Here is a 24,013-nt window from a genome sequence, read left to right as displayed (position 1 = left end):
CCAATAAACACACACACACACACACGTAGGCTATACATTACATTACATTTATTCATTTAGCAGACGCTTTTATCCAAAGCGACTTACAAATGAGGACAGTGGAAGCAATCAAAAACAACAAAAAGAGCAATGATATATAAGTGATATAACAAGTCTCAGTTAGGTTAACACAGTACACCTAGCATGGGCTTTTAAATAATATAAATAAAAAGAAACCGATAGAATAAAAAAAGAATAGAGCAAGCTATTGTTAGAGGTCTTTATACACACACACAAACACACACACACACACACACACACACACACACACCAATAAACACACACACACCAATAAACACACACACACACACGTAGGCTATACATTACATTACATTTATTCATTTAGCAGACGCTTTTATCCAAAGCGACTTACAAATGAGGACAGTGGAAGCAATCAAAAACAACAAAAAGAGCAATGATATATAAGTGATATAACAAGTCTCAGTTAGGTTAACACAGTACACCTAGCATGGGCTTTTAAATAATATAAATAAAAAGAAACCGATAGAATAAAAAAAGAATAGAGCAAGCTATTGTTAGAGGTCTTTATACACACACACACACACACACAATTTCATAATAAATGATAAGAAAATAGAATACAAAAAGATTGGAAAGGTAGTTAGATTTTTTTAAAGAATAGAATTAGAATAGCGAGTGTTAAAGTTAGAGGGTCAAATAAAGATCGAAGAGATGGGTTTTAAGTCGATACATATAAACAAACAGTTATTCAGATGCAGCAATGTAAAATAGGGGTCTTGGGGTTATAAGGGGCGGAGAACTAAATGCGTTTTAGAGAATGTATGCCCTTTATTCTCATTTTGTCAACCAATATAAATCACATCATTAATTTCATTCAGTTATGGAAGCTGTTTGTCTTTAGTAGCTGGGCTAAAGAGATTACGATGAATCATAATGTATAGCCTGAGAACAGCAGGATGATTAGAGCGAGCTCAACTTCTCGAAAGCCCCGCATGGGGGCGTCGTTCGCACACTTTGAAGCACACTACGCCTACTGGCGCGCTAGAAAGTGCGCTCGCGGAGAGAAAGAAACATCGTTGGAACTGTTTATCCTGACGTCAGTTTGAACGGCTCGCACTGCCCCCGTATCACTTCACGCGACTCTGAACTGAGCTTCGGCTGGATTTCGGGAATCGATGAACTTCGCCATCCAAACTACTGGAGCCTCTGAAATGATTTCGGCTTGCTTTCCCAACTGGACTAACAACATAAAATGAATACCTGCGCATTTCTCTTGATCCTGGCGGTTCAGATTCACGCCGACAGCGTAGAGGGACCAACAGGTAAAGTCCCGTTTATCTGGAGTTACAGAACCTGCGCACTTTCAAACTTGTGTGTGTTTTGACGACACGAGAAGCTTACGCTAGCCTGGACAGAAAAGGGAGGCTGAGTTGCACTTCGAAGCCGCTGAACTTTTCTGATAATGGAGAGATTTGGTCTTGGTTATCATAAAAACCGTAAAGATGCCATCAGAAGCTTAAAACGAATTGTGTGTTGGGGCTGTTTGTTATTTGGCTGTTTAAACATTCCCTCAGATTGACGTAATTCATTGAGTGGGTCTCTGAATTATTGTTAAAGTATTTTTCATTGAAAGCACTCATCTTCGAAGCTTTAAATCAGCGGTTGAATTAACGAATCATTTGTGGCTGCACCAGACGTGTTATAAAGGCAGCGAAGTGGCTCATAAAAAGGTGTTATTATATCAAATTCATGTCAGAAGGATTAACAGTGAGTTGAAATTTAAAGGGAATTAACCACCAGAAGCTTTTAAGTTATTTTTTGTTTTAAACTGAATCAACTTTTCTGATTATTCAAATCACTCGTTTTGAATCCACTCTTTGAATCTTTTGTGGGCGTTCGGCTACATGCCTAAACAAATATTCATTTATTTATTTATTTAACCACGAAATAATCATAATACACGTTTCACCAGAAGAATAGTTATTTAGTTTATTTATTTATGTTTGCCGTTTTAGTAGGGTTAAGTGTCGTACAGTGAAGTGTATGTGCTGTACAGAGTAACGTTAGAATGGAGTACAGAGATGTAACCTACTGCGCTCTTTATTGCTGATAAAAGCCATCGGATTCAGTTTTGCAAATTAATTATCACACCTTGTTTACGAGTTGTTCAAGGAACTAAAGCTTTCAAGATGCTATTCTTGGAATAACGCGGTTTCTTAATCAATTTAACAACAAATCTGTCTTTAAAGTCCATCTTGAGTTTGACTCTTTTTTTGTTTTTGTTTTACTGTATGAGAAATAAGGGCACAAATAGCTGGTTTACTGGTCTTGTCTGGTTTAAGAGGGTCTGACCAAGCTGATGTTCATCTGGTTTAGCTGTGTGTGTTCAAAACGAGCCTACTGACCAGGCTAGGAGCGGTTTAAGCTGGTTATTTATTTGCAAGGTAATGTGAAGATTGGGGTAAATTTTAATTAAGAAAATATAAAAATTTAAATTGTACACATTATCATAATCATATTTATTTACCATCTAACACTGTTAAATGACCTGCTGGTCAAGCAGGACGCTCAGCTTGTTTAGCTTAACGGCCTTTAGAACACCTATAAAACAAACCAATAGACCCAAACCTGACCAGACATAGAGACCAGTCAACCTTTTTGCATTTGTACATTTACGTTATTTTCCATTATTTAGTTATCTGTTTTTTTTAAGCTGCTTCTGTCATGAGAGGCGTTGGCTGTTCTCCACAGTTTTTGATTTCAGATTTGACTATCCTCGTAGGCATAACCTGATCCACACACGCACTGAGATTATGAACTGCTTCCTCCTCCACACTGTCAGTGGGCCATATGAAGACAGAGCAGGTACAGGGAAACTGAAGGGTGCCGCGTGTGATTGCTCATAATGGACCATTCCCTTGGAGCCAGGCTGTAGGAAACATGTCGCATGCTTCGGCCAAGAAACTTGACAAACAATCATGATCCGTTTGAGGAAGCTATTGATTTTTAGTTAACTAAATGTCTTCCATTTAGCAAGCTGTCAAGTAGCTGTAGGGTTCTGTGACTACTGCTGTGTTCTGTGCATTCCCTCTGTTCTTCAGCTGCAGTCTAATCCTAGTTTCTGTTGGTTTTTGGCCTGATTTACACAGTGTAATCCACTCTTATTGTGTTCGGCCGCTGTTTCCGCCGTTGTTTTTTCACGCTTTTGTTTTGCCATGGGAGAAGGCAGCGATGAGTGACCCGGTGTGAGATGAATACAGGCATTGTAACCAAGTGTCTACTTCGTTTTTAGCTTTTCACACCCTCTGTGTTAGGCTACATGCTTCTGTTTTGTCAGTTGTGCATCATTATTTTGACTTTGTAATATGATAGTAATGAATGGATGAACTTCCTAAGTGCTGATGAAATCATTTATAAAGAATTTAATAGTTTTAAAAAAGGCATAAAAGCACTAAATCATATAACCATATAAAATTATTCTTATTTATTTATATAAAAAAAGTATATATATATATCTTTTTTTTTTAAGTAATGTTCTGGCAAGATTACTTTGACAAAATGCACTGCAGTCAGTAATTAGATTAATAATTAAGGTTGATTTTTTTTTTCTGTTATTTCTGAATAGCATAATGATTGCGTAGCTGACCTAAGTGATTTTACCTTTCAAGGATATTTTCTTTTAGTTCTCCTGTTCATAATCATAGGTGCTGTAGCAATCCAAACTGTGTCGCTATGGAACTCACACAAGCAAATGTCTCTCATAATAAGGGGAATGAAGCACATCATTAGGATGAATATGGAAATAATTAAAGCACATGAAGATAATTATACTAAAGCTGAGACAGAATGGGGCAGCTTCACATTAGCTGCTTAGTGATGGAGTCTCTGGAGGCTTGACATGCAGTGCTCTTTGTTGGGATGTGCAGCTATGCTCAATTCTGATGTATTGACATCTGGATTAATCTGGTAAAGTCAATAGACATAATCTAGCATAATGTTGTATTTATTGCTCAATGTGTGTTGTGGGTTTAGTAGGAGTTGACGTGATGTGAGTCATGCAGATAACAATATTAAGAACAAATTTGCACAGTTTACACAATACATCTGCTGAATGTGACTTTTTAATGTGAACTACCATACAAATTGAATAAAGAAACTTAAATAGGCTGGTATTAGCAGATTAAAATTATTTTAATGATTTTCATGGCATCTGAGCCCATATTATTTCTAGATAGTCTTATTGTAGTATAACCACAAATAAATGAAATTGATGATGAATGCACTGGAAGATTCACATGTCTGTGGCACATGTTTGTGACAATTTCCATTTAACTATTTTTAAAGGAAAGTTTTTTTTTTTTTTTTTTTTTTTAAGTTTCTCACAGTTAATTATTGTGGGACACGAAAGTTCAGCACATGTTTTAAAAGTGTTTAAAATAAATTATTAATAATTATTTCTGGTGTTATCATGTATCTGGACCATTTTTTCAAATGAGTGTTTATCTAGTTTAGTTTATTTTAGTTATGTTTTCCTCCTGCTAATAGCTTTATCAGTTATCAGCTTTGAAATAGAGTGAATTATCATTGTAAGTACCAGCCCAAATTTCCATACAAGGTTCATCTCTATTCATTTTTACAGGATATTTACTCAAAATTACCAGTGGCAAACTGTAGGCTGGATAAATAGACTTGGCTGATATTGGACTGCCACTTAGAGTAGTAAATCTCATACACAGGTTCTTGAATTTAAAGACGTTTTCAAAATGTTATAAACCATGTTTGGAAAGGATGAGTTTCTGTCCTTCACCTGTGCCTAATTGGCTTCCTCAGGTTTTCTGGACTGTCAGTCCTCTAGCTAAGTTATGGCTTAGACTGCAGCTGTGTCTTGTAGTACAGAGCATGGCATGTGCATCAAGGTCTTAACCTTTTTTTCGGGATCCATTGCAGCAGCACTGCAGTAGCTGGGTGAGTCTAGATCATGGAAAGCAGTTATCTTTCACAGTGCCTTAATCGTGGTCATGATGTAAATTACCATGGGACATGAAACCTTCTTTGTTTGCTTTCAAAGGTGCTTTTAAAAGGAGAAGAATGCAGTTTCTGCGCTGTAGTGTGTCCTAGTGGAATTATATAAAAAAGCATATTTCCAAAAATACTTTTGTAAACGCCCTTTACACTTATCACGTCCTTTCATGATTATTCTTATTCTTACAATATCTTGCTATTTTATCTGGGGCTTGACATTTAAAAGACAAATATGTTTGGCAAAAACCTGAGATTGTAAGTCTTTTCCTCACAGCCTGTTTAATTTAATATGGCATTTCCAAATTTCTCCATCTTGTTTAAAACATCATTGCCTGAGTATTTTGGCAAGTATTTTGGCTTGCATTTCTCTAACTGAATGTGATTTTTTTTTTTTATTCCCCCCTCCCCACTAAATGGATCAGCCGTGGTCCCACACTGGCTTAACACCCTCCCTTTCCTGATTATTTACTCACCCCCAGGCTTTGCAAGATATATATGACTTAACTAACTTCAGCTGAGGAGAAAAAGGTTTTGAAGAAAAACATTTCAGGATTTTGCAATCTATTTTGCATCTGTCTGTGAATGAGGCTTAATGTAGATCACTTCTGTGGCCCAAAATTCATATTTAGGCAGCTTCAAAGTAATCCATACAAGACAAATAGAAGAAAAAAACAAACAAAAAAAACCCATTATTTAAGGTATTGCTACAAATGCTCGCTGTGGTCTAGTTTGGTTAAGTTCATGACCTCTGCTGCAACATTTGCGTGTTTAAAGTCTGCATTAAATCAAAATTTACACTATTTATTTTGTTAACACAATGCTAGTCTTAAGGTGAACAATTATTAAAAAAATAAAAAATATTATTTTTCTTGGTAATCTTTAATCAAAATCTGATCATTTGCTTCCACTCTGGAATGGCGTGCCTTCTCTGATGACATCAGTTTGACGCCTCTCCACTGTATAAACTCTGGCCACCCCTAGGATGATTTGCAGTGGGTACTATTAATTTAAATGCAGAATGTAAATTCACAATAGTTTAAGAAGTGAAAATAAATAAATTCAGCACCGCTTGTAGCAACAAAAAAGATTGCAGATTGTCACCACCAGAGCAGCTGCCCCCCCCCCCACCGTCCAATCAAAACACAGAGTGATGTTGACGCACTGCCAAGATGGCGATGGCTCACTCTGATATTGATTTTATACAACAGTTCAATAAACAAGAATTTAATGACTTACGGTTTAGACAACATATTTCCTGTTTTGCTCTATTTCTAAGAACAAAAATAATTCCAAACACAGCCACTGTTTTGCGTCTCTGAGCAACATGATGGTGTTTCATACCTGAATGAATCAAGCGTTTAAATGATTCGGTTCACTCGCAATGACTCACTTATTAACAGTGACTCGCTGCCACCTACTGGCGGTTTTAATTACACATTTAAGGTACCTTTTAATTTTTAAAACCATTTCAAACATCAGTTTCAATGTTTTATGTTTAAAATATCATAAATGGCACTTCAGATGCAGCTTCTGTTTTCTCTGCATTGCAAAGATCAATTTTGTTGATACTGATTGCATTTGCTTGGTAACAGAACCAAATGCAAGTATTTGACATAAAAGATGGTGTACACTTTAAAAAAAAAATGGCGTAAAGGTAAAAATAAAAAATTCAGGAGTCAGCTGTCAGCACTTAGAAATAAGATATCAGCACAATAACACACTGAGCAAAATATTGTCTATTTACCATTATCGATAAAATCACAGAAATCACAGAGATATAATTTTTTGTTAATAATGCAAAACCTTAATTTTTTTTCTTTATTTTGGTGTGCCACCCCAAGATTTACTGTGGCCTAATCTGGCCACCCCTATTAAAATTTTCTGGGGGCGCCACTGTGCTCAATGAGGATAAGAGGAGGAGCGTTACTGAATACTAAATAGAATAAAATCCCCGCCCTCTATTCAATATATAATTTCAGTTGGAAATACATCACTATAAAGAAATAAAGTCAACAGCAACTTCCGGTTCATACGGACATTAAAGGGTTACTCCACCATAAAATTAACATTTTATCATTAATAATTTACCCCCATGTCGTTCCAAACCCGTAAAAGCTTTTACGGGTTTGGAACGACATGGGGGTAAGTGAATAATGACAACATTTTCATTTAAGCTACCTAAATATGTATTCTGGATTACAGTAAACCCCGTTAATTTGCAATTGTGTTATCCTTCAAAACCTTAATTTCTGTTCACCAGAAAAATATTTTGGATGGCCTGGGGATGAGTAAATACTAACATTTTTATCTAAATTATCATTTTTAGGTAAACTGTTTCTTTAAGTGAAACACAGAGAATAGTTTGCTGTGAAGGTATGAAAGTACAATGAAGTTTCAGAGGGTTTTTCCCACTGATTACGAGATAAAGCAGCTGTCTGAACATCAATGAGACCCGGTGCCCAGGTGTAGGTGGTAGGAGGGCTCGGATGTCTCGGGCACCCAGATATTACGCATCAAACAGATTCATTAATCAGAATCATCCTGACATCCAGACTCTTTGACCTAAGGTAATTGCAGAGTACCTGTAAAACAGGAGGCGGCGAGGACCCTGGTGACCAGAGTTTTATTTCCTTTGTAATTAAGGAAATTGCATAGTGTCTTTTATTTTTTTGCACTTCCATCTGCAGTGGAATCTCAAAGGACTCTTTATTTTTTCTTCCCAGTCCTGACTGCGTTTAGCACTGCTGAAATAATGAGGAAACGTGTCAGAGAGGGTTTCGAAAGCAACAGCTGAGAGCGCTCGTTCCCCCAGTATCAGAGGCAGTCCGTCTCTTGTCGAGAAATGTTTTCTTTGGTCTCGCCTGTCAAACTGCTCTGGACTTATAAGAGGTATGAGGCTGCGGCGGGAGGGGGTTTTGGGAAAGGGGGACTGCCAGAGCGCAATCTCCTCCTCCTCTTCAAACGGCAGAGCTGCTCTGAGTCAACATCTGATGGGAAACGAGGGTATGACAACAGAGCGAAGCGGTGCTGGCTTTTCCTTTTGTTGTCTCTGGAAGGCTGCTCCGTTCCTCTGTGATTTATCTATGGATTTCAAAAAAACAGTTCCAGTTTCAAGGGGCCCCTGATGGAAATTTGGCTCTGACAGGATCTGAGGCTGGTGTTTAGATGTGAAAATGACAGTGAAATAGATAATCAAAGACTCTGGAACAGGAGGGCACTTAGAAGCCTCGCTTGCCCTTAAGTTTTGTGAGTTTTGCTAGAGGAAGTGCTCAGCTTGGTTAGATTCTCCCACGTTAAATCTAGCCAACCCAGGTGCAGCTTTTTTTAATTCATCCCGACGCTCTTTTGCGCTCTATGATTTGTTCTCCTCCTTACAAGTAGTTAGGCCCGAGGCTACATTTCTTTCATTTTCATTTTCAGGAAGCTTTTTGCCTTAACTTTGTTTAGTGTCTGTTGAGCGTATCCACGTTTCAGAGGATTGCAGGTGTTTACACTGTGTGGGTGGTGAATATACTTTATTTTTAAGCACAGTAATTTCAGCGGTGATGGTAAATAATGATTTAGACCAAAGGGCATCTCTGCAATGGCTTTTTTAATTATATCCACCCAGGGTAAAAATGAACACCTGCCAAGTGCCAAATGAAAGTAAAATTTCCTCAGATGACATGAAATAAGCAATTGCGAAACTGGCCGAATCGGATACCGATTTCCGATTTTTTTTTTTTTTTTTTCTTTAAGCAACAAACAAGAAAGAAGGAAAGTATACATAAACAAGATGTTTATTTGGTATTTAATAGGCCAAACTGGCTTTTGGCTATTGAAAACAATAACCTTAACCATCTGAAATGAATTGCAGTAACTGCACAGTAAGCAGACTACATTCAGTACAAACATAGATGGTATAGACATCAGCCTTAAGCTTTTGTTTTTGAATTGGGTTGAAACTACATAGAAAATGTAAAAAAAAAAAAAAAAAAAAAAACATTTCAGTTTTGTCAGTTTAGTCCGTTTAGTTTCTCATACAACACGCGAGAAGTTAAGCTGAACATCCCTTCACTGTCTCCGCTTGTGCAGGGTGCGGACATGTACAGTACGCTTGCGCAGCTTCAGTGAGCGCTGGAAAGGTGCTTTTATTTTGTGCAGTAGGCTGTTCTCTTCCTGCTATCTGTGCCTCAGACTTGTAGCTCTGCACTTCCAGTGCTGAATGGCTACCCGTGTCTTGTGCACAGATTTAAAAATGCTTCCACACAAATGACATGATAGTGAATGATTACAATGTATTCTGTGCATGCGGGCGCACTTCCTTTAAAATCAGTCGAATAAAGAACAAAAAACGGCCGATTGCCGATCTCGCACTTCAAACAAGAACTCGCCAGTACCGATTTATGGCCGGTCAACCGGTGCATCCCTAATATAAATGCACACATACATGTATTTAAGAAATATTTACATTTATATTTACATATATAAATCTAAATATATATTACATATACTTCTTAAATATATACTGTACAAGCATATAAATATACACCGTTCACACACACATATTATGTAAACACTTACTTTTATTTTGGATATGAACAACCAATTTGGCAGCCCTAATACAAATTATTATAATTATTTTTGTAATTTTCCCAAAAAAATGCAACAAAAAAATTGCTGGTAAGAAATCTCACTATATTATATATTATATTATATTATATTATATATTATATATATTATCTCACATATATTATATATAGTCACCTAATACATTTGGCTCTGAATACTTTTTCCCTGAATTAATTCTTGAACTCTTTCAGTCTGATTGTTCTCTGGAGTGTTTTGAAGAGACAGTGTTTGGTCCGTAATGCTGGTTCGGCCTTCTTGCCATTAGAATGCCTTCTGTCTTTAGAAAAGCCAGCCAGTCACTCAAGAGTTCCTCTCAGCTCCTGAAAGATCTGCTCTGAGAGATGGCACAACAGCCAAGGACATAATTGTACAGAGCATGTTAAGGTCGTTAAGGTCAGACACCAGTCATGTTCGATCACAACACTCAATGATTTAGGATGTAGAGAAGTAATTTGCCACAAAAAATTGTTAAACTCAAAAAGTTTAAATACTTTAAATACTTTAATACTTTATTTTCTTCCTTGCTTTACAAGAGGAACTTTAAAGTGCGTAACCCTTTGAACTTTTTCTGATTAATTTAGCCTTTATTGTTAACAAATGAAAGCATATCTTAAAGTGGAAGTGAAGCAGTAACATTATTTAGTAAAGTGATTTCCACTTTTTAATTAAAATTACTGTAACTTTAAATAGCATTAGCCTTAAGGCCTTCAGTAGTGTTTTCTCTCTTTCTCTCTTTTCTTTTTTTTGTAGTGACACTTGCGATGCAACACACCGCAAATCTTTTGTGCTGGTCTTTTGTCTTCATTATCTTTTTTTGAAGGTCTCTGTTTGTTCCAATGCTTTCTTATAATCTATATGGTCTGGTGGCATTTTCTTTGTACCTTTTCTTTATATAAAATGGGGTGAGCTCTTGTCTGAATCATTTATCCAATTTGTCAGTTCCTGGCAAGTACAATGATCTGAGGATGCAAAATGTCCTCTCAGTAGAATAGATCTTTGGTGATTGAATGACTCTTTCTTCTTTCTTTTATTCATTTCATTTAAACCTCTCCCTGCTCTGCTCTGCTATTTCTTTCTCTCTTAACTCTCACAGTATTTTCCATACTGTATACATAATGGTGATAAGACTGCTAATAACTTTTGGTTTATGGCAAAAATACCCATTTCCCTTGCCTTTTAGATTGAGTTTTAGATTGAAATATCACGTTTTGCGCTCTCCCTGATTAGCATTTAGTTTGTTTATACTGGCTTTTGTGTAATGTCTATGTGCTATCAAAGGAATATACACACAGCTGTCTCATAACTCTTAGGGATGTACTGATGAGGTTTGTGGTGGAGCTCTGGAGATTTCTGAATTTCATCTTGGCCCTAGTGCTGCTCTGACAGACTGGAGAGATTTACACCAGCCCTGCCCTTATTCTCCATACTCAGTCTCTCGGTGGCCCCGTCCAGCAGAGATTAAAGTTGTATTGATCCATGAGCCCAGGAAAGTCCATTTCACTAAGACTCCATCAAACAAGGACCCCCTTTATTAACCATGTGTTTCTGATATAGAGACATGAAATACAGCAGGTATGAAATATAGTGGGTGAAAGCCACCGAGACTCATACCTGGACTGATATGAATGTAATATGATCGTAAAATATCTTGCTCTTCGTGTTGTGTAACCCTCAGGGAAGGATTTAGAATACATTTGGATTTCCTTGTGTTCGCTTTCATTATACTGCAGGAAATGAGTTAATTTTTATGTATTTAATATAAAGCAGATTTCAGTTAACATTTTAAAAGCATGATTTTTATTTTATTTAAAAAATCAGCTATATTTTAAATATTAATTCATACATATTTTAATTTAAAAAATATTTTACAAAGATACTATTTTGTTTGTAGTTTTGGTCTGATTTATCTCATGTTGGCCATTGTGCAAAATGCTTATAATAACCAATAACGATTTGATCATGATATATGCATACATGATCATGAATTTGGACTGAATTTGGAAGCACGTAGACAGACAAATGCATCTTACTTCTCCTCTATAAATATCTTGAAAAAGTGATTCCAACTTTTAAAAACCACTTTTCAGCAATTATTGGCAGCGAGCACAAGTGCTAGATCACAGATGCAGTCTGTCATGCCTGTTAGATCTCATCATAAACACACCCATCTGGTAGGCCGCTCACTGCCTGTCGATTTCTTTCTCCTGCTCTTTCTCATTCACAATAGCGTCATGACACCCAAGCAAAAAGTTACCGCCCGTGCTTCTGGATACACAGTCTGCAGCCTTTGACACTCCTCAAAGATCCTATGGGAAAGTTTCGTGTTACATAGTCTCAGGCATTGATCTACGAGTAGATTTAGTTTGAATTTCAGAAATCCACTGAATTTATTCTTCCCTCATCTTATGACGCTGGGTCAGGAGTGGATATGCGTCAAACCTCTCAGCTATTTCCTCCTCTGGCAAGCAAACGGCTTTAGCTGTGGCACCCGTCATCTTTCTTGATTTCCAAAATGTTGTCTTGTTGCCCTATTACAGTCATCCATTCTCAAACTGCGCACCATTTGCAGAGTTAAAAAAGGGGTCACCGTTTATGCACGCCCAGTACTAACGTCAGCATTCGCTGTTTAGTTAATGCTATGAAATATGAAACCACTAAATGAGCAACAGCCCTTTCTAATGGGGTTTCCTGTTACTATTGTATAGGGAACATTTAAGCCTGCATAACAGGTTCTCTGTCTTTTTATATATTTATTAGATTTTACATATATACATATATAGTCATATTTTGGTTGAAGAACTCTTGTATTTTTATTAAATGATAATTTAATAAGCCACTAGCCAATATATCTTAAATAAAACATATATTGAAAAAACAAATGCTGTCTTAAGTGATTTTGATTTATTTGTTTTTAATGATATTTATTTTGTTTAAAACAATTAATGCTGCTATATTTGCTTCTGATATTGGCCTAATTTATTTTATAAAATGCTTATAATAACTAATACAGATATAGTCAGAATCATGATATATATTTATGATCCCTTGTTATTTCTGCCTGAATAAGGATTTTTTTTTAAAGCACACAGACAGACTAACTCCTACTCCTATTCTATAAATATGTCCAAAAATGATTCTAACTTCTAGAAAATGTGCATTTTTCAGCAATTATTGGCAGGGAGCAGGAGCTTCTCATGGGGATTCTTCAGGCGTGCTGGGCGGCATCACTCAGGCGGCCATAATCACATCTGCCCCATTAAGTTATTACAGCCAGAATGAAAGAGTGGGACGTGAGCTCTTGTGCTTTGAAAAGAGAATTAAGGCGATGGTGCTGTCACCTTGATTTAAACACACACCTTCACACATCCAGACGGATAACATCAAACCTGAAATTGTCAGTTTCCTCAATTTTACAGCTTTCTGTGACACTTGCCATGCCACAGAAGTGTGGATGTTATTTGAATAGGAAGTGCTCTTTCTGTTTCCGTGGGTGACTTCTCTCCCCGGTGAGACAGCTGTTCTTGACAGGTTATGGCTTGAGTGCGCCTGGTGTCAGCAAGGACCGCATCACTGTCACCTCGGCAGACTTCTCTTTCACACCTGTCTGTTCTACCTGAGCTCCATGTGCTGGGTCTTATATGTGTGCGGGCTTGAAGATCACACTTCCAGACGTAGGTTTCACTTTGTCATATTTGCTTACACTCATATGTCATGTTAATTTATGTTCACAAGCACTCTGTAATGGAGTAAGGACATACCCCAAGGCTCAGTGGTCTATAGCTAATGTTGTAGTGGAAACATATTAGCGCTGTTCCTAAAACTGTAGTGAGCTGCCTTGCTGTCTAAGACAGCATCTAGAATGAAATTAAATCTAATTAGTGATTGATTTCGATTCACTTTGCATAGGCAGTGACTCTGTATGTCGCACAAATAGCACAAATTGCTCACAAGAAATGCAATAGAGACTCTACTTAAAACTGATTTCTGGAGTTTGGTGGTTTGCTGGAGTTCAAGTAAGCATAAAAATAATTTAGCAAAACAAAATGTCTGGGAAAAACAGTATCATTTTAATTAGATTAGATTGGTTAATAGTTTTATAGAAACTTTTTTTTTTTTAGATACAAAGCTCTATTTAGGCCTCAGTAGAAAAATGCTAATTACTTACTGTTTTGAGGTAACTCAGGGGTCCTATGGGAGATTTTATTTGTTTATTTATTAAAATAATTTAAGATTCCTGTCCCATGCAAATCAACATACTAGGGCTGTGCAAAAAATCGAATGCGATTTTCATGCACATTTCATCAGTAAAGATGCTCCTGTAATTAGAAGTATATCTCCAGCACGTGCGTTCAGATCAGGGCAACTAACACAAAATCGTTTTCAAACTCGACAAAGAATCGCCTGCGATTTTAACATCGATTTTGTGTAGATTGTAAGTGAATTACGGCTTGGTGTAGTAAATGCCAACCGGTGTTGCCAAGTCTGTGGTTGTTTTTCATGTCCGTGGGTCAAAGCGACCCCAATACAAATAACGTGATATTTAGCCCCTAAAATGCGAATTTTACCAAGGCAACCCTGCTCAAAAAACGTGTATTTTAACCCCAGGAAGCAATTTTTTATCGGGGAACCTTCTGGAAGCGCGATTGGGCTAGTTTTGGACTAGTTTTGAGAAGCAACTGGGCAGGATTTGTTGTGTTTCTGTGGCAGTGCGTCGAGCTCGTCATGGGGCGCACGGTCCGGAGCGCTGTATGACTGATGCATCAGTTCAGTTTAACTTTACTCCAAATATATGAACTTACCTGTTTTGAATACTTTACATTTACCATGTTACTTTATGTCCAATATTAGTGTTAAACTGATGGGGCCCTATCATACACCCGGCGCAATGCGATGCAAGGCGCAGTGCAAGTGTGTTTACTAGTTTCAGTCCGGCGCCATTCACATTTTCCCGTCCAGCTCCACATCGTTTAATTAGCAAATGCATTTGCACGCATTTCTGCACCCATGGGCTTCCTGGTTTAAAAAAGAGGTATGTTCAGGCGCATTGCTAATTTAAGGAGCTGAAAATAGACTGCGCCATAGACCAACTCAAACCTGGTCTAAAGTCAATTGCGCAATATTGTTTTGTTATTTTGTAGATGCACTGGGTTGTACAGTATAATTAACTCAAATGATATATAGGGAATTTTAATGATTAATCAGGAATATGATTAATATATATCTCATATGAAAGTTACATTAAAATTATTGAAGATGAAAAATAGGTCAATTGTATATATCAATAACTCATTACAAGGCAATGTAATTTACTCATTAATATGTCAATATTCCATTCTTCATATCAATTATAGTGATATATCTTACTGTGAATTACCGCAAATCAAACAGTGGTTTGTCCAGCAAACGGCCGTAAGATTAACTTCTCAGCTTTGAATAAGGTTATCACTTCTTATAATTCAAGAAAAAATAGTTTCTGGCCATGAAAACATTTTCCTATCCTTATGAAATTCCGATTACTGAAAAGAAACAAGCTTGTAGCTAAAATCAGACATTTCATTGACTCGTGATGTGAGCATTTTAGACAGAAGCAATCATGAATATATATTGGTTTTAAATAATTGAACTAATAATACATCAAACTACAAATCACACAGAGTAAATACGCGTACGACAATACAGACAGTAAACTTTGTACAAGACATAATGGAATCCAAATGAGGGAGAGAGAAAGAGAGAGAGGTGAGAGAATAGGCGCGATCACAGAATAATCGCTCAGTTATGGCAAAATCACAGACCGTAACCCTTGAAAGACGACAACGAATCAAATCACCTTGAAAAGGTAATAGACAAACTTTAAGCAGCATTTAAATCTCTCTAGAAAATAATACTTGCATGTGGTCTCTTTGTGATTGGGCGTGTTCTCTCGTGTCTTCCGGGGCTGCTGCGGACTCGCACAATATTTGAAAGTTCCAACGAACGTAATGATTCAGAATTCGTCTTCCTCGTGTAGAGAGGAACTTAGTAAGTAAAAGAAATGAAAACAACGGAGATGAAAGCTCCCGAAGGAGCCATGAGAACAGGCTGTTCTCTCAGCCGCCGTGCTGAGATCAACGGAGATAAAAGAGGACCGAGAGTGGGGCAAGAGCATGAAGAAGAGCAAGAAGCCAAGACAGGGAGGAACTTCCTGGGTCAGTTCTACTTATGGAGTGACTTGTTCATGACTCTGTTTGCGCGAACAACCAATGAACGTCCGCGATCTGAAGCGGGAAAAAGTTCCTTTGTCTCTGGGGAAACACCCACTTCTAATAAGTTATGGCTTATCGGATCTCAGCAGTGATATTTTAGCAAGTTCGTAATTCCAGATTAATACATTTTACATTAATTCCCTTTATATAAGTGAGTCCGTCAAAGCATGATGATTAAACAGATACCAAAAATAACATATATAAATGATCAAAACATGAAGTTACATTCAAATGCAGAATTACACACAAGTTTGATTAACACACGATAAAATCGCAGATACTCCAATTTGATTATGAAAGACATCTAAACCCAAAAAGGCAACGCAGTCAATGTATTTAGAATACATTTTAAATAAAAGGGTACTATTTTCTTTTCTTAGAGTTAGCTTTCCTGTCATGTTTCCCATAGGTCGTAAAGTTTTATGATCTGGTCAGGGGGATAGGGTTACAGAATCATGACTCTTTGTGAGAACATCCAAAAACATTTCCAATTTACAAGTCAGCAATTTATAATCCTCGCATAACAGGATTAACCACTTTATGCAACACACACCCCTATCAAAATACATCTTAGTAATAAAATGACGAAGGTAAAGAACGTTAAGAAAGGTTTGTGTGTGTGTGTGTGTGCTTATGTGTGTGTGTGTGTGTGTTGTGGAATGTTTCGTTTCTCCTTTGAGGCTGCTCACGTGACTGTGGAATTTCTCGTCCAGAGTGTCATAAATAATTTAAATCCAGCCAGGCTGGCGCCAGGCATTTAGTTTAGAGAGAGTTGGGTTTATATGCCTGAATTCAAAATCTACAAGCTGGGTTTGCATTGTTTTAGATTCAACGAACCGTGATTCATTAGTTCAGAACCAATGAATCGATGAACTGCTTATCCGTTAAAATTTAAAGAGCGCGTTGGTAGAAAATGCGCCTCTGGGTGCGTCCACAGTGTGCGTTGACTTTGCTTATTACACATAGGGATGGGCATCACACAAACATGACAAATATTAAAAGCAAAAGGATTACAGTGTAAAAGAATATTATTGTGTAGGCTACATAAATATAAAAATGTAATGATGGATAGTCATTGCGTGTATAAGAATTAGGCTACCTATTTGCAAGTCAGCCTATTACTGCTTATAATGATGAATGAAATTCTACTTCATCCCATGCCTTCTTCACCTCAGGAAGCTTTGGTGGATTCCTGCTTGTCCTGTAGATGATCTCCTCGCGCGCTTTAACTTCGCGCACGAGCAGATAGGTTTCTTTGCTTGAGAAGCATTCAGCTTTTCTACCAACAAATCCCGCCATGTAAATAGCGATCCACCAGCGCATCTCACTCTTAAAGGGAATGGGAGATGACACTCTGGTTGGTTTATTGAACGTTACGCCCATAACTTATTAAGAGAATAAGGGACAACCCATTCCAAAAATGCGCCCGGCGCATGGGCCATTTTTCCGTCGTTAAAATGGCAAAAGTGGATTTGTGCTTTACACTTTGCGTTTAGATCGTTAAAATAGGGCCCTTGTACTTTAAATGAAATCTACTATTGACTTTGATCTTTGACTGATTTTGCAGAACATTCATACTCTTATCTTCCATGCGCAGATGTGACAAATTTGTCACAGGACGTGCAATATGATAGTTGCGTCCGACTATATATATATGAAGTAGCAGTTTTAAATACAGTATTTTTATATTTAACGTTAGTTTATCAGTATGTTTGAAAATATAATTTTTTTGATTATTGGTGATTCCATAGGCTCGCTCTCGTGCACATGTGGGGTTTAAAACACCAAATGGTTATGCTATGACAAGAACAAAGAGTCTCTCTCCTGCTCATGCACACATGCACAATAATATTGTGTATCGTCGATCTCATGGGCTGACGATATGACGATTTGAAAAATGACCATATCGCCCAACACTATCTCTAGTAGTTCTGAAAGTAGAAGCACGGATGTCCACTGTCCATTTTGTATAATTTCCTCTAGGTAGCCACACTTTCTGTTTCCCTCAGACCATCTTAGTCTTACACAGTCTACAGTACACCTACATCGTGTGGCGTACAGAATGATTTTCTCCCACATACCCTCCAAATAGTGCTGAGATGTCAGTGGAAGCTTTGCCAGCCTGGCTTGGCACACCAAAGTAGATGTCTAGCAATTTATAAGACGTTCGATATGATCCAACATATTGTTTTGAATTATATAAATGCAGCATGAGGATAATTGAATGAATGAGGGTCCAGATGACAAGGTGAGATGTTCAGTTCAGGTGTTTCCTGGAGATCTGTGAGTGAAGGATTATTGATCTACTACAGACTGCCAGAAAGGGCTTATTGTTTCCTTTAGAGTTCTTCTCCCAGTTGTCTCCCTCGGGTTTCTGGACTCTATTCCCAGATCATGATCAGATCACCTCAGATGAAGTGTTTCTTTCTCTCGGCACTTTCTCATCTACTCTCAATCTCTTTCTCGCAGCATCTCTTTCCCTGTCTGACGCCCTCTGGCTCACCCTCTCAGATTGCCCTTCATATTTTCAGTCTCTGCTGAAATCAGCATGCAGCCTTAGGTTTACATCCATAATGCATATGCATTTGCTACCATAAGCTCGCTGGAGTTTGTGTTCCATCTTGTGAGACCGTGTCAGTCTCACATAGCATCCCGAAGGACTTCACTCTTCGTTTTGAGAATTAGATGTGGAAGAAATCTTGATTCTGGATTAACAATCAGAGTTGTGAGCAACTGACAAAAATTGCTTTTTAAAATCATTAATATTTTTGTTTAATAATAATAATAATAATAATAATGATAATAATAACTATTATTATTATAATAAATACTACTTCTACTAATTATAATTAATAATAATAACATTATTATTATTATTATTATATGGTTAATAAAAGGTTCTCATTATTATTAGTAAAAAATATTCTATAACTATTTATTTTTATTTTATAATACTCATGAAGATGATTTATTATTAGGGCTGCCCTCGACTAAAGATTTTTCTGGTCGACTAGTAGGTGTTTATTTGTTACATCCTTGTTTGCTTTCATTATTTTACAAATGTGCTATGTTTTGTTGTTATTGTGAGTGTACACAAATAAATGTAGAGTCTTTTCAGATTCTAAAAAATAATTACTCTTATCTGTATGAGCAAAAATGAGGGAGTATTTTAAGAGCCAGTGAGCGCACTGGCGCCTCCAGAGATGTATAGTAACGAAGTAGAACTACTTCACTACTGTACTTAAGTACTAAAAGGCGGTATCTGTACTTTACTAGAGTGTTATTTTTTTCTCCTACTTCCACTTTTACTTCAGTACATATTTTCGATGAGTTTAATACTTTTACTCCGATATTTTTTTTATGTGCTACATCGTTACTCGTTACAATTATAAAAATGTTACGAATCATTCCATTACAAACAGAACTGTAGATGGTAGGTTTGATGAAGCTGGCACATCATTGAGCGAATCAAGCGATTAAGAAGACTGCGCGTGCTGACTGAACTGCTGTGAAGAGAGAGATGAACACCGAGCCGAGCCAGATAATGACTCGTTCATGAGTCAAGAACCGGTTGCATCAGTTTTCGAATCACCAGTAGTTCTTTCTGACAGTTCGATTCAATAAACCAGTTGAAGAAAACAGTTAACCGGTTGTTTTGCGCTCGACGTAATGGCGTCATTGGCGTTGACTGCAAGCCTTAGGTTTACCTGGTAGAGTTGTGACGTTCGCGAACGAACTGATTCTTTTGAACGGCTAATAAACATGAACGATGGGAGCCGAGTCGCAGCTGGAGGGGAGCCGTTCTTTCTGTGGTTCTTTTTTCCTATGCGTATTTCACACAGATGGACACAAATGAGCTCCTCCGCGAGACAGAACAGTTATGGGGGAGGGGCGCACCCAGCGCAGGCCAACCCTTTATAGCGTGATGATATTAGTTATTAGTTGTGCATGTTCATTGCAGCCCACTTTGTTATTGTTCATTGACTTGAAGGGGCTGATGTCCTGTTTGCAAAGTTTACAGTAGTAATAGTATGTAGTATGTAGACATTTCCATTTTATTTATTCTAATTTTATCTACTTTAAATATTTTTTGTTTTCTATCAAAATGTTCTTGTGTGATAACAATGTTCTTGTGTGGAAGTGTTTGTAGTAAAAGTTTTGTAGTTTGTAGTTTTGCACAGAAATTCATTGCAGCCGGCTTTGTTTTTGATGTTTATTTGAGTAGGTATTGTATGAATAACATAAGTCAACGTAGCTTTAGACTACAAATCTCACCTCATCATTCCTCCCAGTGATTATTTCCAGGATAAGCTGAGATGCCCCCAAGCTGGCTTCTTAAAACTGACTAAATATTTAAAAAGAGCCAAAAGAGCCGTTCTTTTGAACAGCTCTTTGAAAGGAACGGATCGCGAAGATCCGGATCCCCTCAAAGAGCCATAAATCCCATCACTATTACCTGGGCTCATAAAATTAGCACAGAATCAGTTTAGAATCAATCACCAAAAGAATCAGTTCGGTTCAGATGCTCTGTGTAGGTTTGCTTTCACGCTGAATCACACATGCGCAGTATCATCAGCTCCTCGGTTCTCGAATCGGACACGTCTGACAGAAACGGTTCTTGACCACTGATCTATAATATACAGTAAGTTCTATATATAGATCAGTGTTCTTGACTCGTGAACGAGTCAGTGTGTTGTTCGTTATCTGGCTCGGCTCGGTGTTCATCTTCAGTTCTCTCTTCACAGCAGTTCAGTCAGTGTACTGTTTGAGTAAATGAATTACTCCGGGATATTGGTTTGTTTGAACTCAGAGGTTGTGTCAGCCACATTAAAAAAGTTAACAGCTTAAGTCATTTGTGGATAAATGCGTATTGGAGAACCGTTTAAAACGATTCAGTTCGATTTGGTGAACTGGTTCAAAAAGATCCGGTTACATTGAATGATTCGTTCGCGAATCGGATATCACAAACTGCTTTGTTTTGAACTCTCTCTCACAACAGACACGGAAGAGAAGACAATGCTGAATAAAGTTGTCGTTTTTGCTATTTTTGGACCAAAATGAATTTTCGATGCTTCAAAATATTCTAACTGACCCTCTGATGTCACATGGACTACTTTGATGATGTTTTTCTTACCTTTCTGGACATGGACAGTAGACGGTACACACAGCTTCAATGGAGGGACTGAGAGCTCTCGGACTAAATCTAAAATATCTTAAACTGTGTTCCAAAAATAAACGGAGGTTTTACGGGTTTGAAACAACATGAGGGTAAGTTATTAATGACATACTTTTGCAAATTGGGCAAACTAACCCTTTAATCTGTTTTTTGTTTACAAAAAGTTACAGTCAAAGGAATTGTGATTGTCCTTTAGGTTAATAATTTGAAATAGTAAAAACAATTTGTTCAAACTTTTGACTACTTTCTTTAATAACTACATAACACAATACTTGTACTTTTACTTTCAGTACTTGAGTAGTAAATTTTCAAATAGACTACTTGCAATACTTAAGTACAAAAAATGTTGAATACTTTAGTACTTCTACTTAAGTGTAGTGCTTAAAGAGCACTTCAACTTCTACTCAAGTCATTTTTTTGATAGAGCACTTGTAGTTTTACTCAAGTCTGGGTCTCTAGTACTTTATACATCTCTGGACGCCTCCATCTGTCCTACTGTGAGTGCTACAGTTCAGCTTATATATATTTATTTATTAATTAATTAATTAATTTTTTTTTTATTTTTTTTAACTCAGTGACTAATAAAATATTGGTTGACCAGATAGTTGATGTGATGATTATTATTATTATATGGTTAATACAATATTTTCATTATCATTAGTACTAGTAGTTGTCACAAAGTTACTTTTTTACTTTTTTTTTTTTATAGTACTGATGGTGAAGATTATGATTGTTGTTGTTGTTTTTATTATTATTATTAGTTGCTGTAACATATATTTTATTATTTAACTTTTTCTTATTTTGTAATACTTATGATGATGATTGTGGTGATTATTATTAGTGGTCGACCGATATATCTTTCTGCTTGGCCGATGTATTTGAGGCGGGACTGATTTTTTTATTTTTGTTTGTTGTCGCCGTTATCAGTTCTGTCTAATACGGATAGAAGTCTGGCTAATAATCAGACAGAATGGTTAAACAAAGGAATTAATGTATACAGAAAGTTTTATAACAATTGCTTTTATATTAGGCCTATTAGTAATAGAAAGGCAAACATTATAATACTTTCTCGTTTGCCGTCAGCATTAAGCACATATGCATTTATATAATTTAAACAAATCTTTAAATGGCTAATGAACATTTAATTTCACAAACCTTGCAAACGTAGTCGAGTCTTGTGAAGTGTATATGTGTATCTAGCATGATCGCGTGTTCTCTGTGTGACGGTCAGTCCGTGTGAATTGAATGCTTTAAACTTTAAACTCGTGATTTCAAATTATGTTGCGCTTTATGCATTTGCCCACTGTCATATTCATCTCATTTTCACTGTGTGCTGTATGTTAAATGAGGGTTACCCTGGCTTTAAAAAAATATGATTCCCAGTGCACACAAACTTCCCAGAATACTTAGTGCTCTGTTGGTTACAGTGTTTACTTTCTTTTTTATTATATTTGTATTAAATATTTATTTATTTTTTTCGTAGCAAATATATTATTTATTTTATTATTTATGAGCATACTACTGCTACTAATAATGAATCTTGTTGTGTTTGTATATAATTATTTATTAAGATTAATGCTACATGTTTCTCACTTGAAAGTTTGGTATGCCATTTATTGGCAGATGCATATTTACAATCTTGTGTAGTCAAAAAAATTTGAATATTGATTACTATTGGTCAGATTTATTGTAATTGTTAATGATTCTGTTTATTGTACCAAAACCTCCACTTGTGGGTGGGGCCTTGTCTCATGATTTATGGGGGCCTCCAAGATTTTCAGTGCCTCTTGTCTTTTTCAATCCTTTTCTCCTACTATCTGTCTGATTGTCCCTAGGAAATACTCAGCCTCCGGGCTTCCAGATACTAATCAGGATTGAGGCCTGTCTGACAGAAAGAATTCATTCCTTTATTCTTGATTTATCTTTGCATCAGTGCTAACACAGTTAGCTCAGCGCTAGTTGGACCTACCCTTAAGCTTCATTTAACATGTGAGACAGAAAAATACTTGCCTGCAGCAATTCTGCAATTCTTGTAGATCAATGGATTGAAAGCTTTGGTGTCTTAAGTACTAATACTGGTGTTTTTACTTGTTTTATCACAGTCTTACTCTTAAGAATAGTGCAAGAGGATTTTGGGTTTATGTACGTTTTTAGACTTATTGTAGGCTTTATGCAAAGAGCAGATGCTTCACATGGCAGCACATTTCAGGGCCAAGCTACATACATGTTGTTTTAGATTTTAACTTTTAAGTAGGAGGCTTTTACTTTTAAGGCTTTGGAAAGAGATGAATGACTAATATGGGTATTAGTGCACGTAGGTGCAGTTATATGTCGTCATGGGACACTGAGTAAAAACAGAACAAAGCTCTGCTGACAATGGCCTCAGTGACTTCCAGGGAGCTCACATTCACTCACAGGCACTCAAGGTTAACATTTCAGAATCTCTCATTCTGATCTCGCCCTTGTGCTTGTTCAGTCTGGATTTATGTGCACTGCTGCATGAAATGAGTCTAAGATTGTTTAGTTCCACTTGTTCCTCAAGATAAATAAGTTTAACATTAGTCTTGTGTAGGCAGAACTTCGATATAATGTCCATATCAGAGCTTATTCTGGCCATGAACCAGTCATGTAGACTGCAAGAAATCGCCTGAAAGACTTGTAAAATGCCAACTTTTGTTTTCATGTGCCATTCAGGCCGTTTTTTTTTGTTTTGTTATTTTTGTTTTCTTTTCTTTCATGTCGTCATGTTTACTTTTGTTTTATGTTGGGTTGTTTTTTGTTTTGGCTATTGTTGTTTTTATTTTTTGGTTTTGTTGTGTGTTTTGTCTTGTCTTTTGCATGTTTTTTTGTGTTTTGTTTCGGTTACTTTTGTTTAATGTAGTATTGTGTGTTTTGTTTTGGCTACTTGTATTATTTTAATATCTACAGTTTACAAGAA

At 36.8% G+C, this 24,013-nt stretch overlaps 1 protein-coding gene across 12 annotated transcripts in view; it reads left to right on the top strand.

The window, feature by feature from the left end:
• Window positions 1-1,089: 1,089 nt before the first annotated feature.
• The window catches only part of LOC132158674 (receptor-type tyrosine-protein phosphatase U), a 228,802-nt gene continuing 205,878 nt past the window's right edge, over window positions 1,090-24,013 (top strand). For 6 of the 12 annotated variants that reach the window (XM_059568197.1, XM_059568194.1, XM_059568187.1 and 3 more), the window contains exon 1: window positions 1,090-1,343. In XM_059568197.1, coding sequence (XP_059424180.1) covers window positions 1,274-1,343 — 70 coding nt within the window. In that variant the 5' untranslated portion in view covers window positions 1,090-1,273. The remainder of the gene's footprint in view (window positions 1,344-24,013) is intronic. The other 6 variants (XM_059568196.1, XM_059568193.1, XM_059568195.1 and 3 more) reach the window with 1 other exon arrangement.

Source organism: Carassius carassius, chromosome 15 (genome assembly GCF_963082965.1).
Source record: "Carassius carassius chromosome 15, fCarCar2.1, whole genome shotgun sequence".
In the NCBI taxonomy this organism is placed as follows: domain Eukaryota; kingdom Metazoa; phylum Chordata; class Actinopteri; order Cypriniformes; family Cyprinidae; genus Carassius; species Carassius carassius.
The sequence above is the reverse complement of the archived record's forward strand: the minus strand, read 5'-3'. Positions and strand labels throughout refer to the sequence as shown.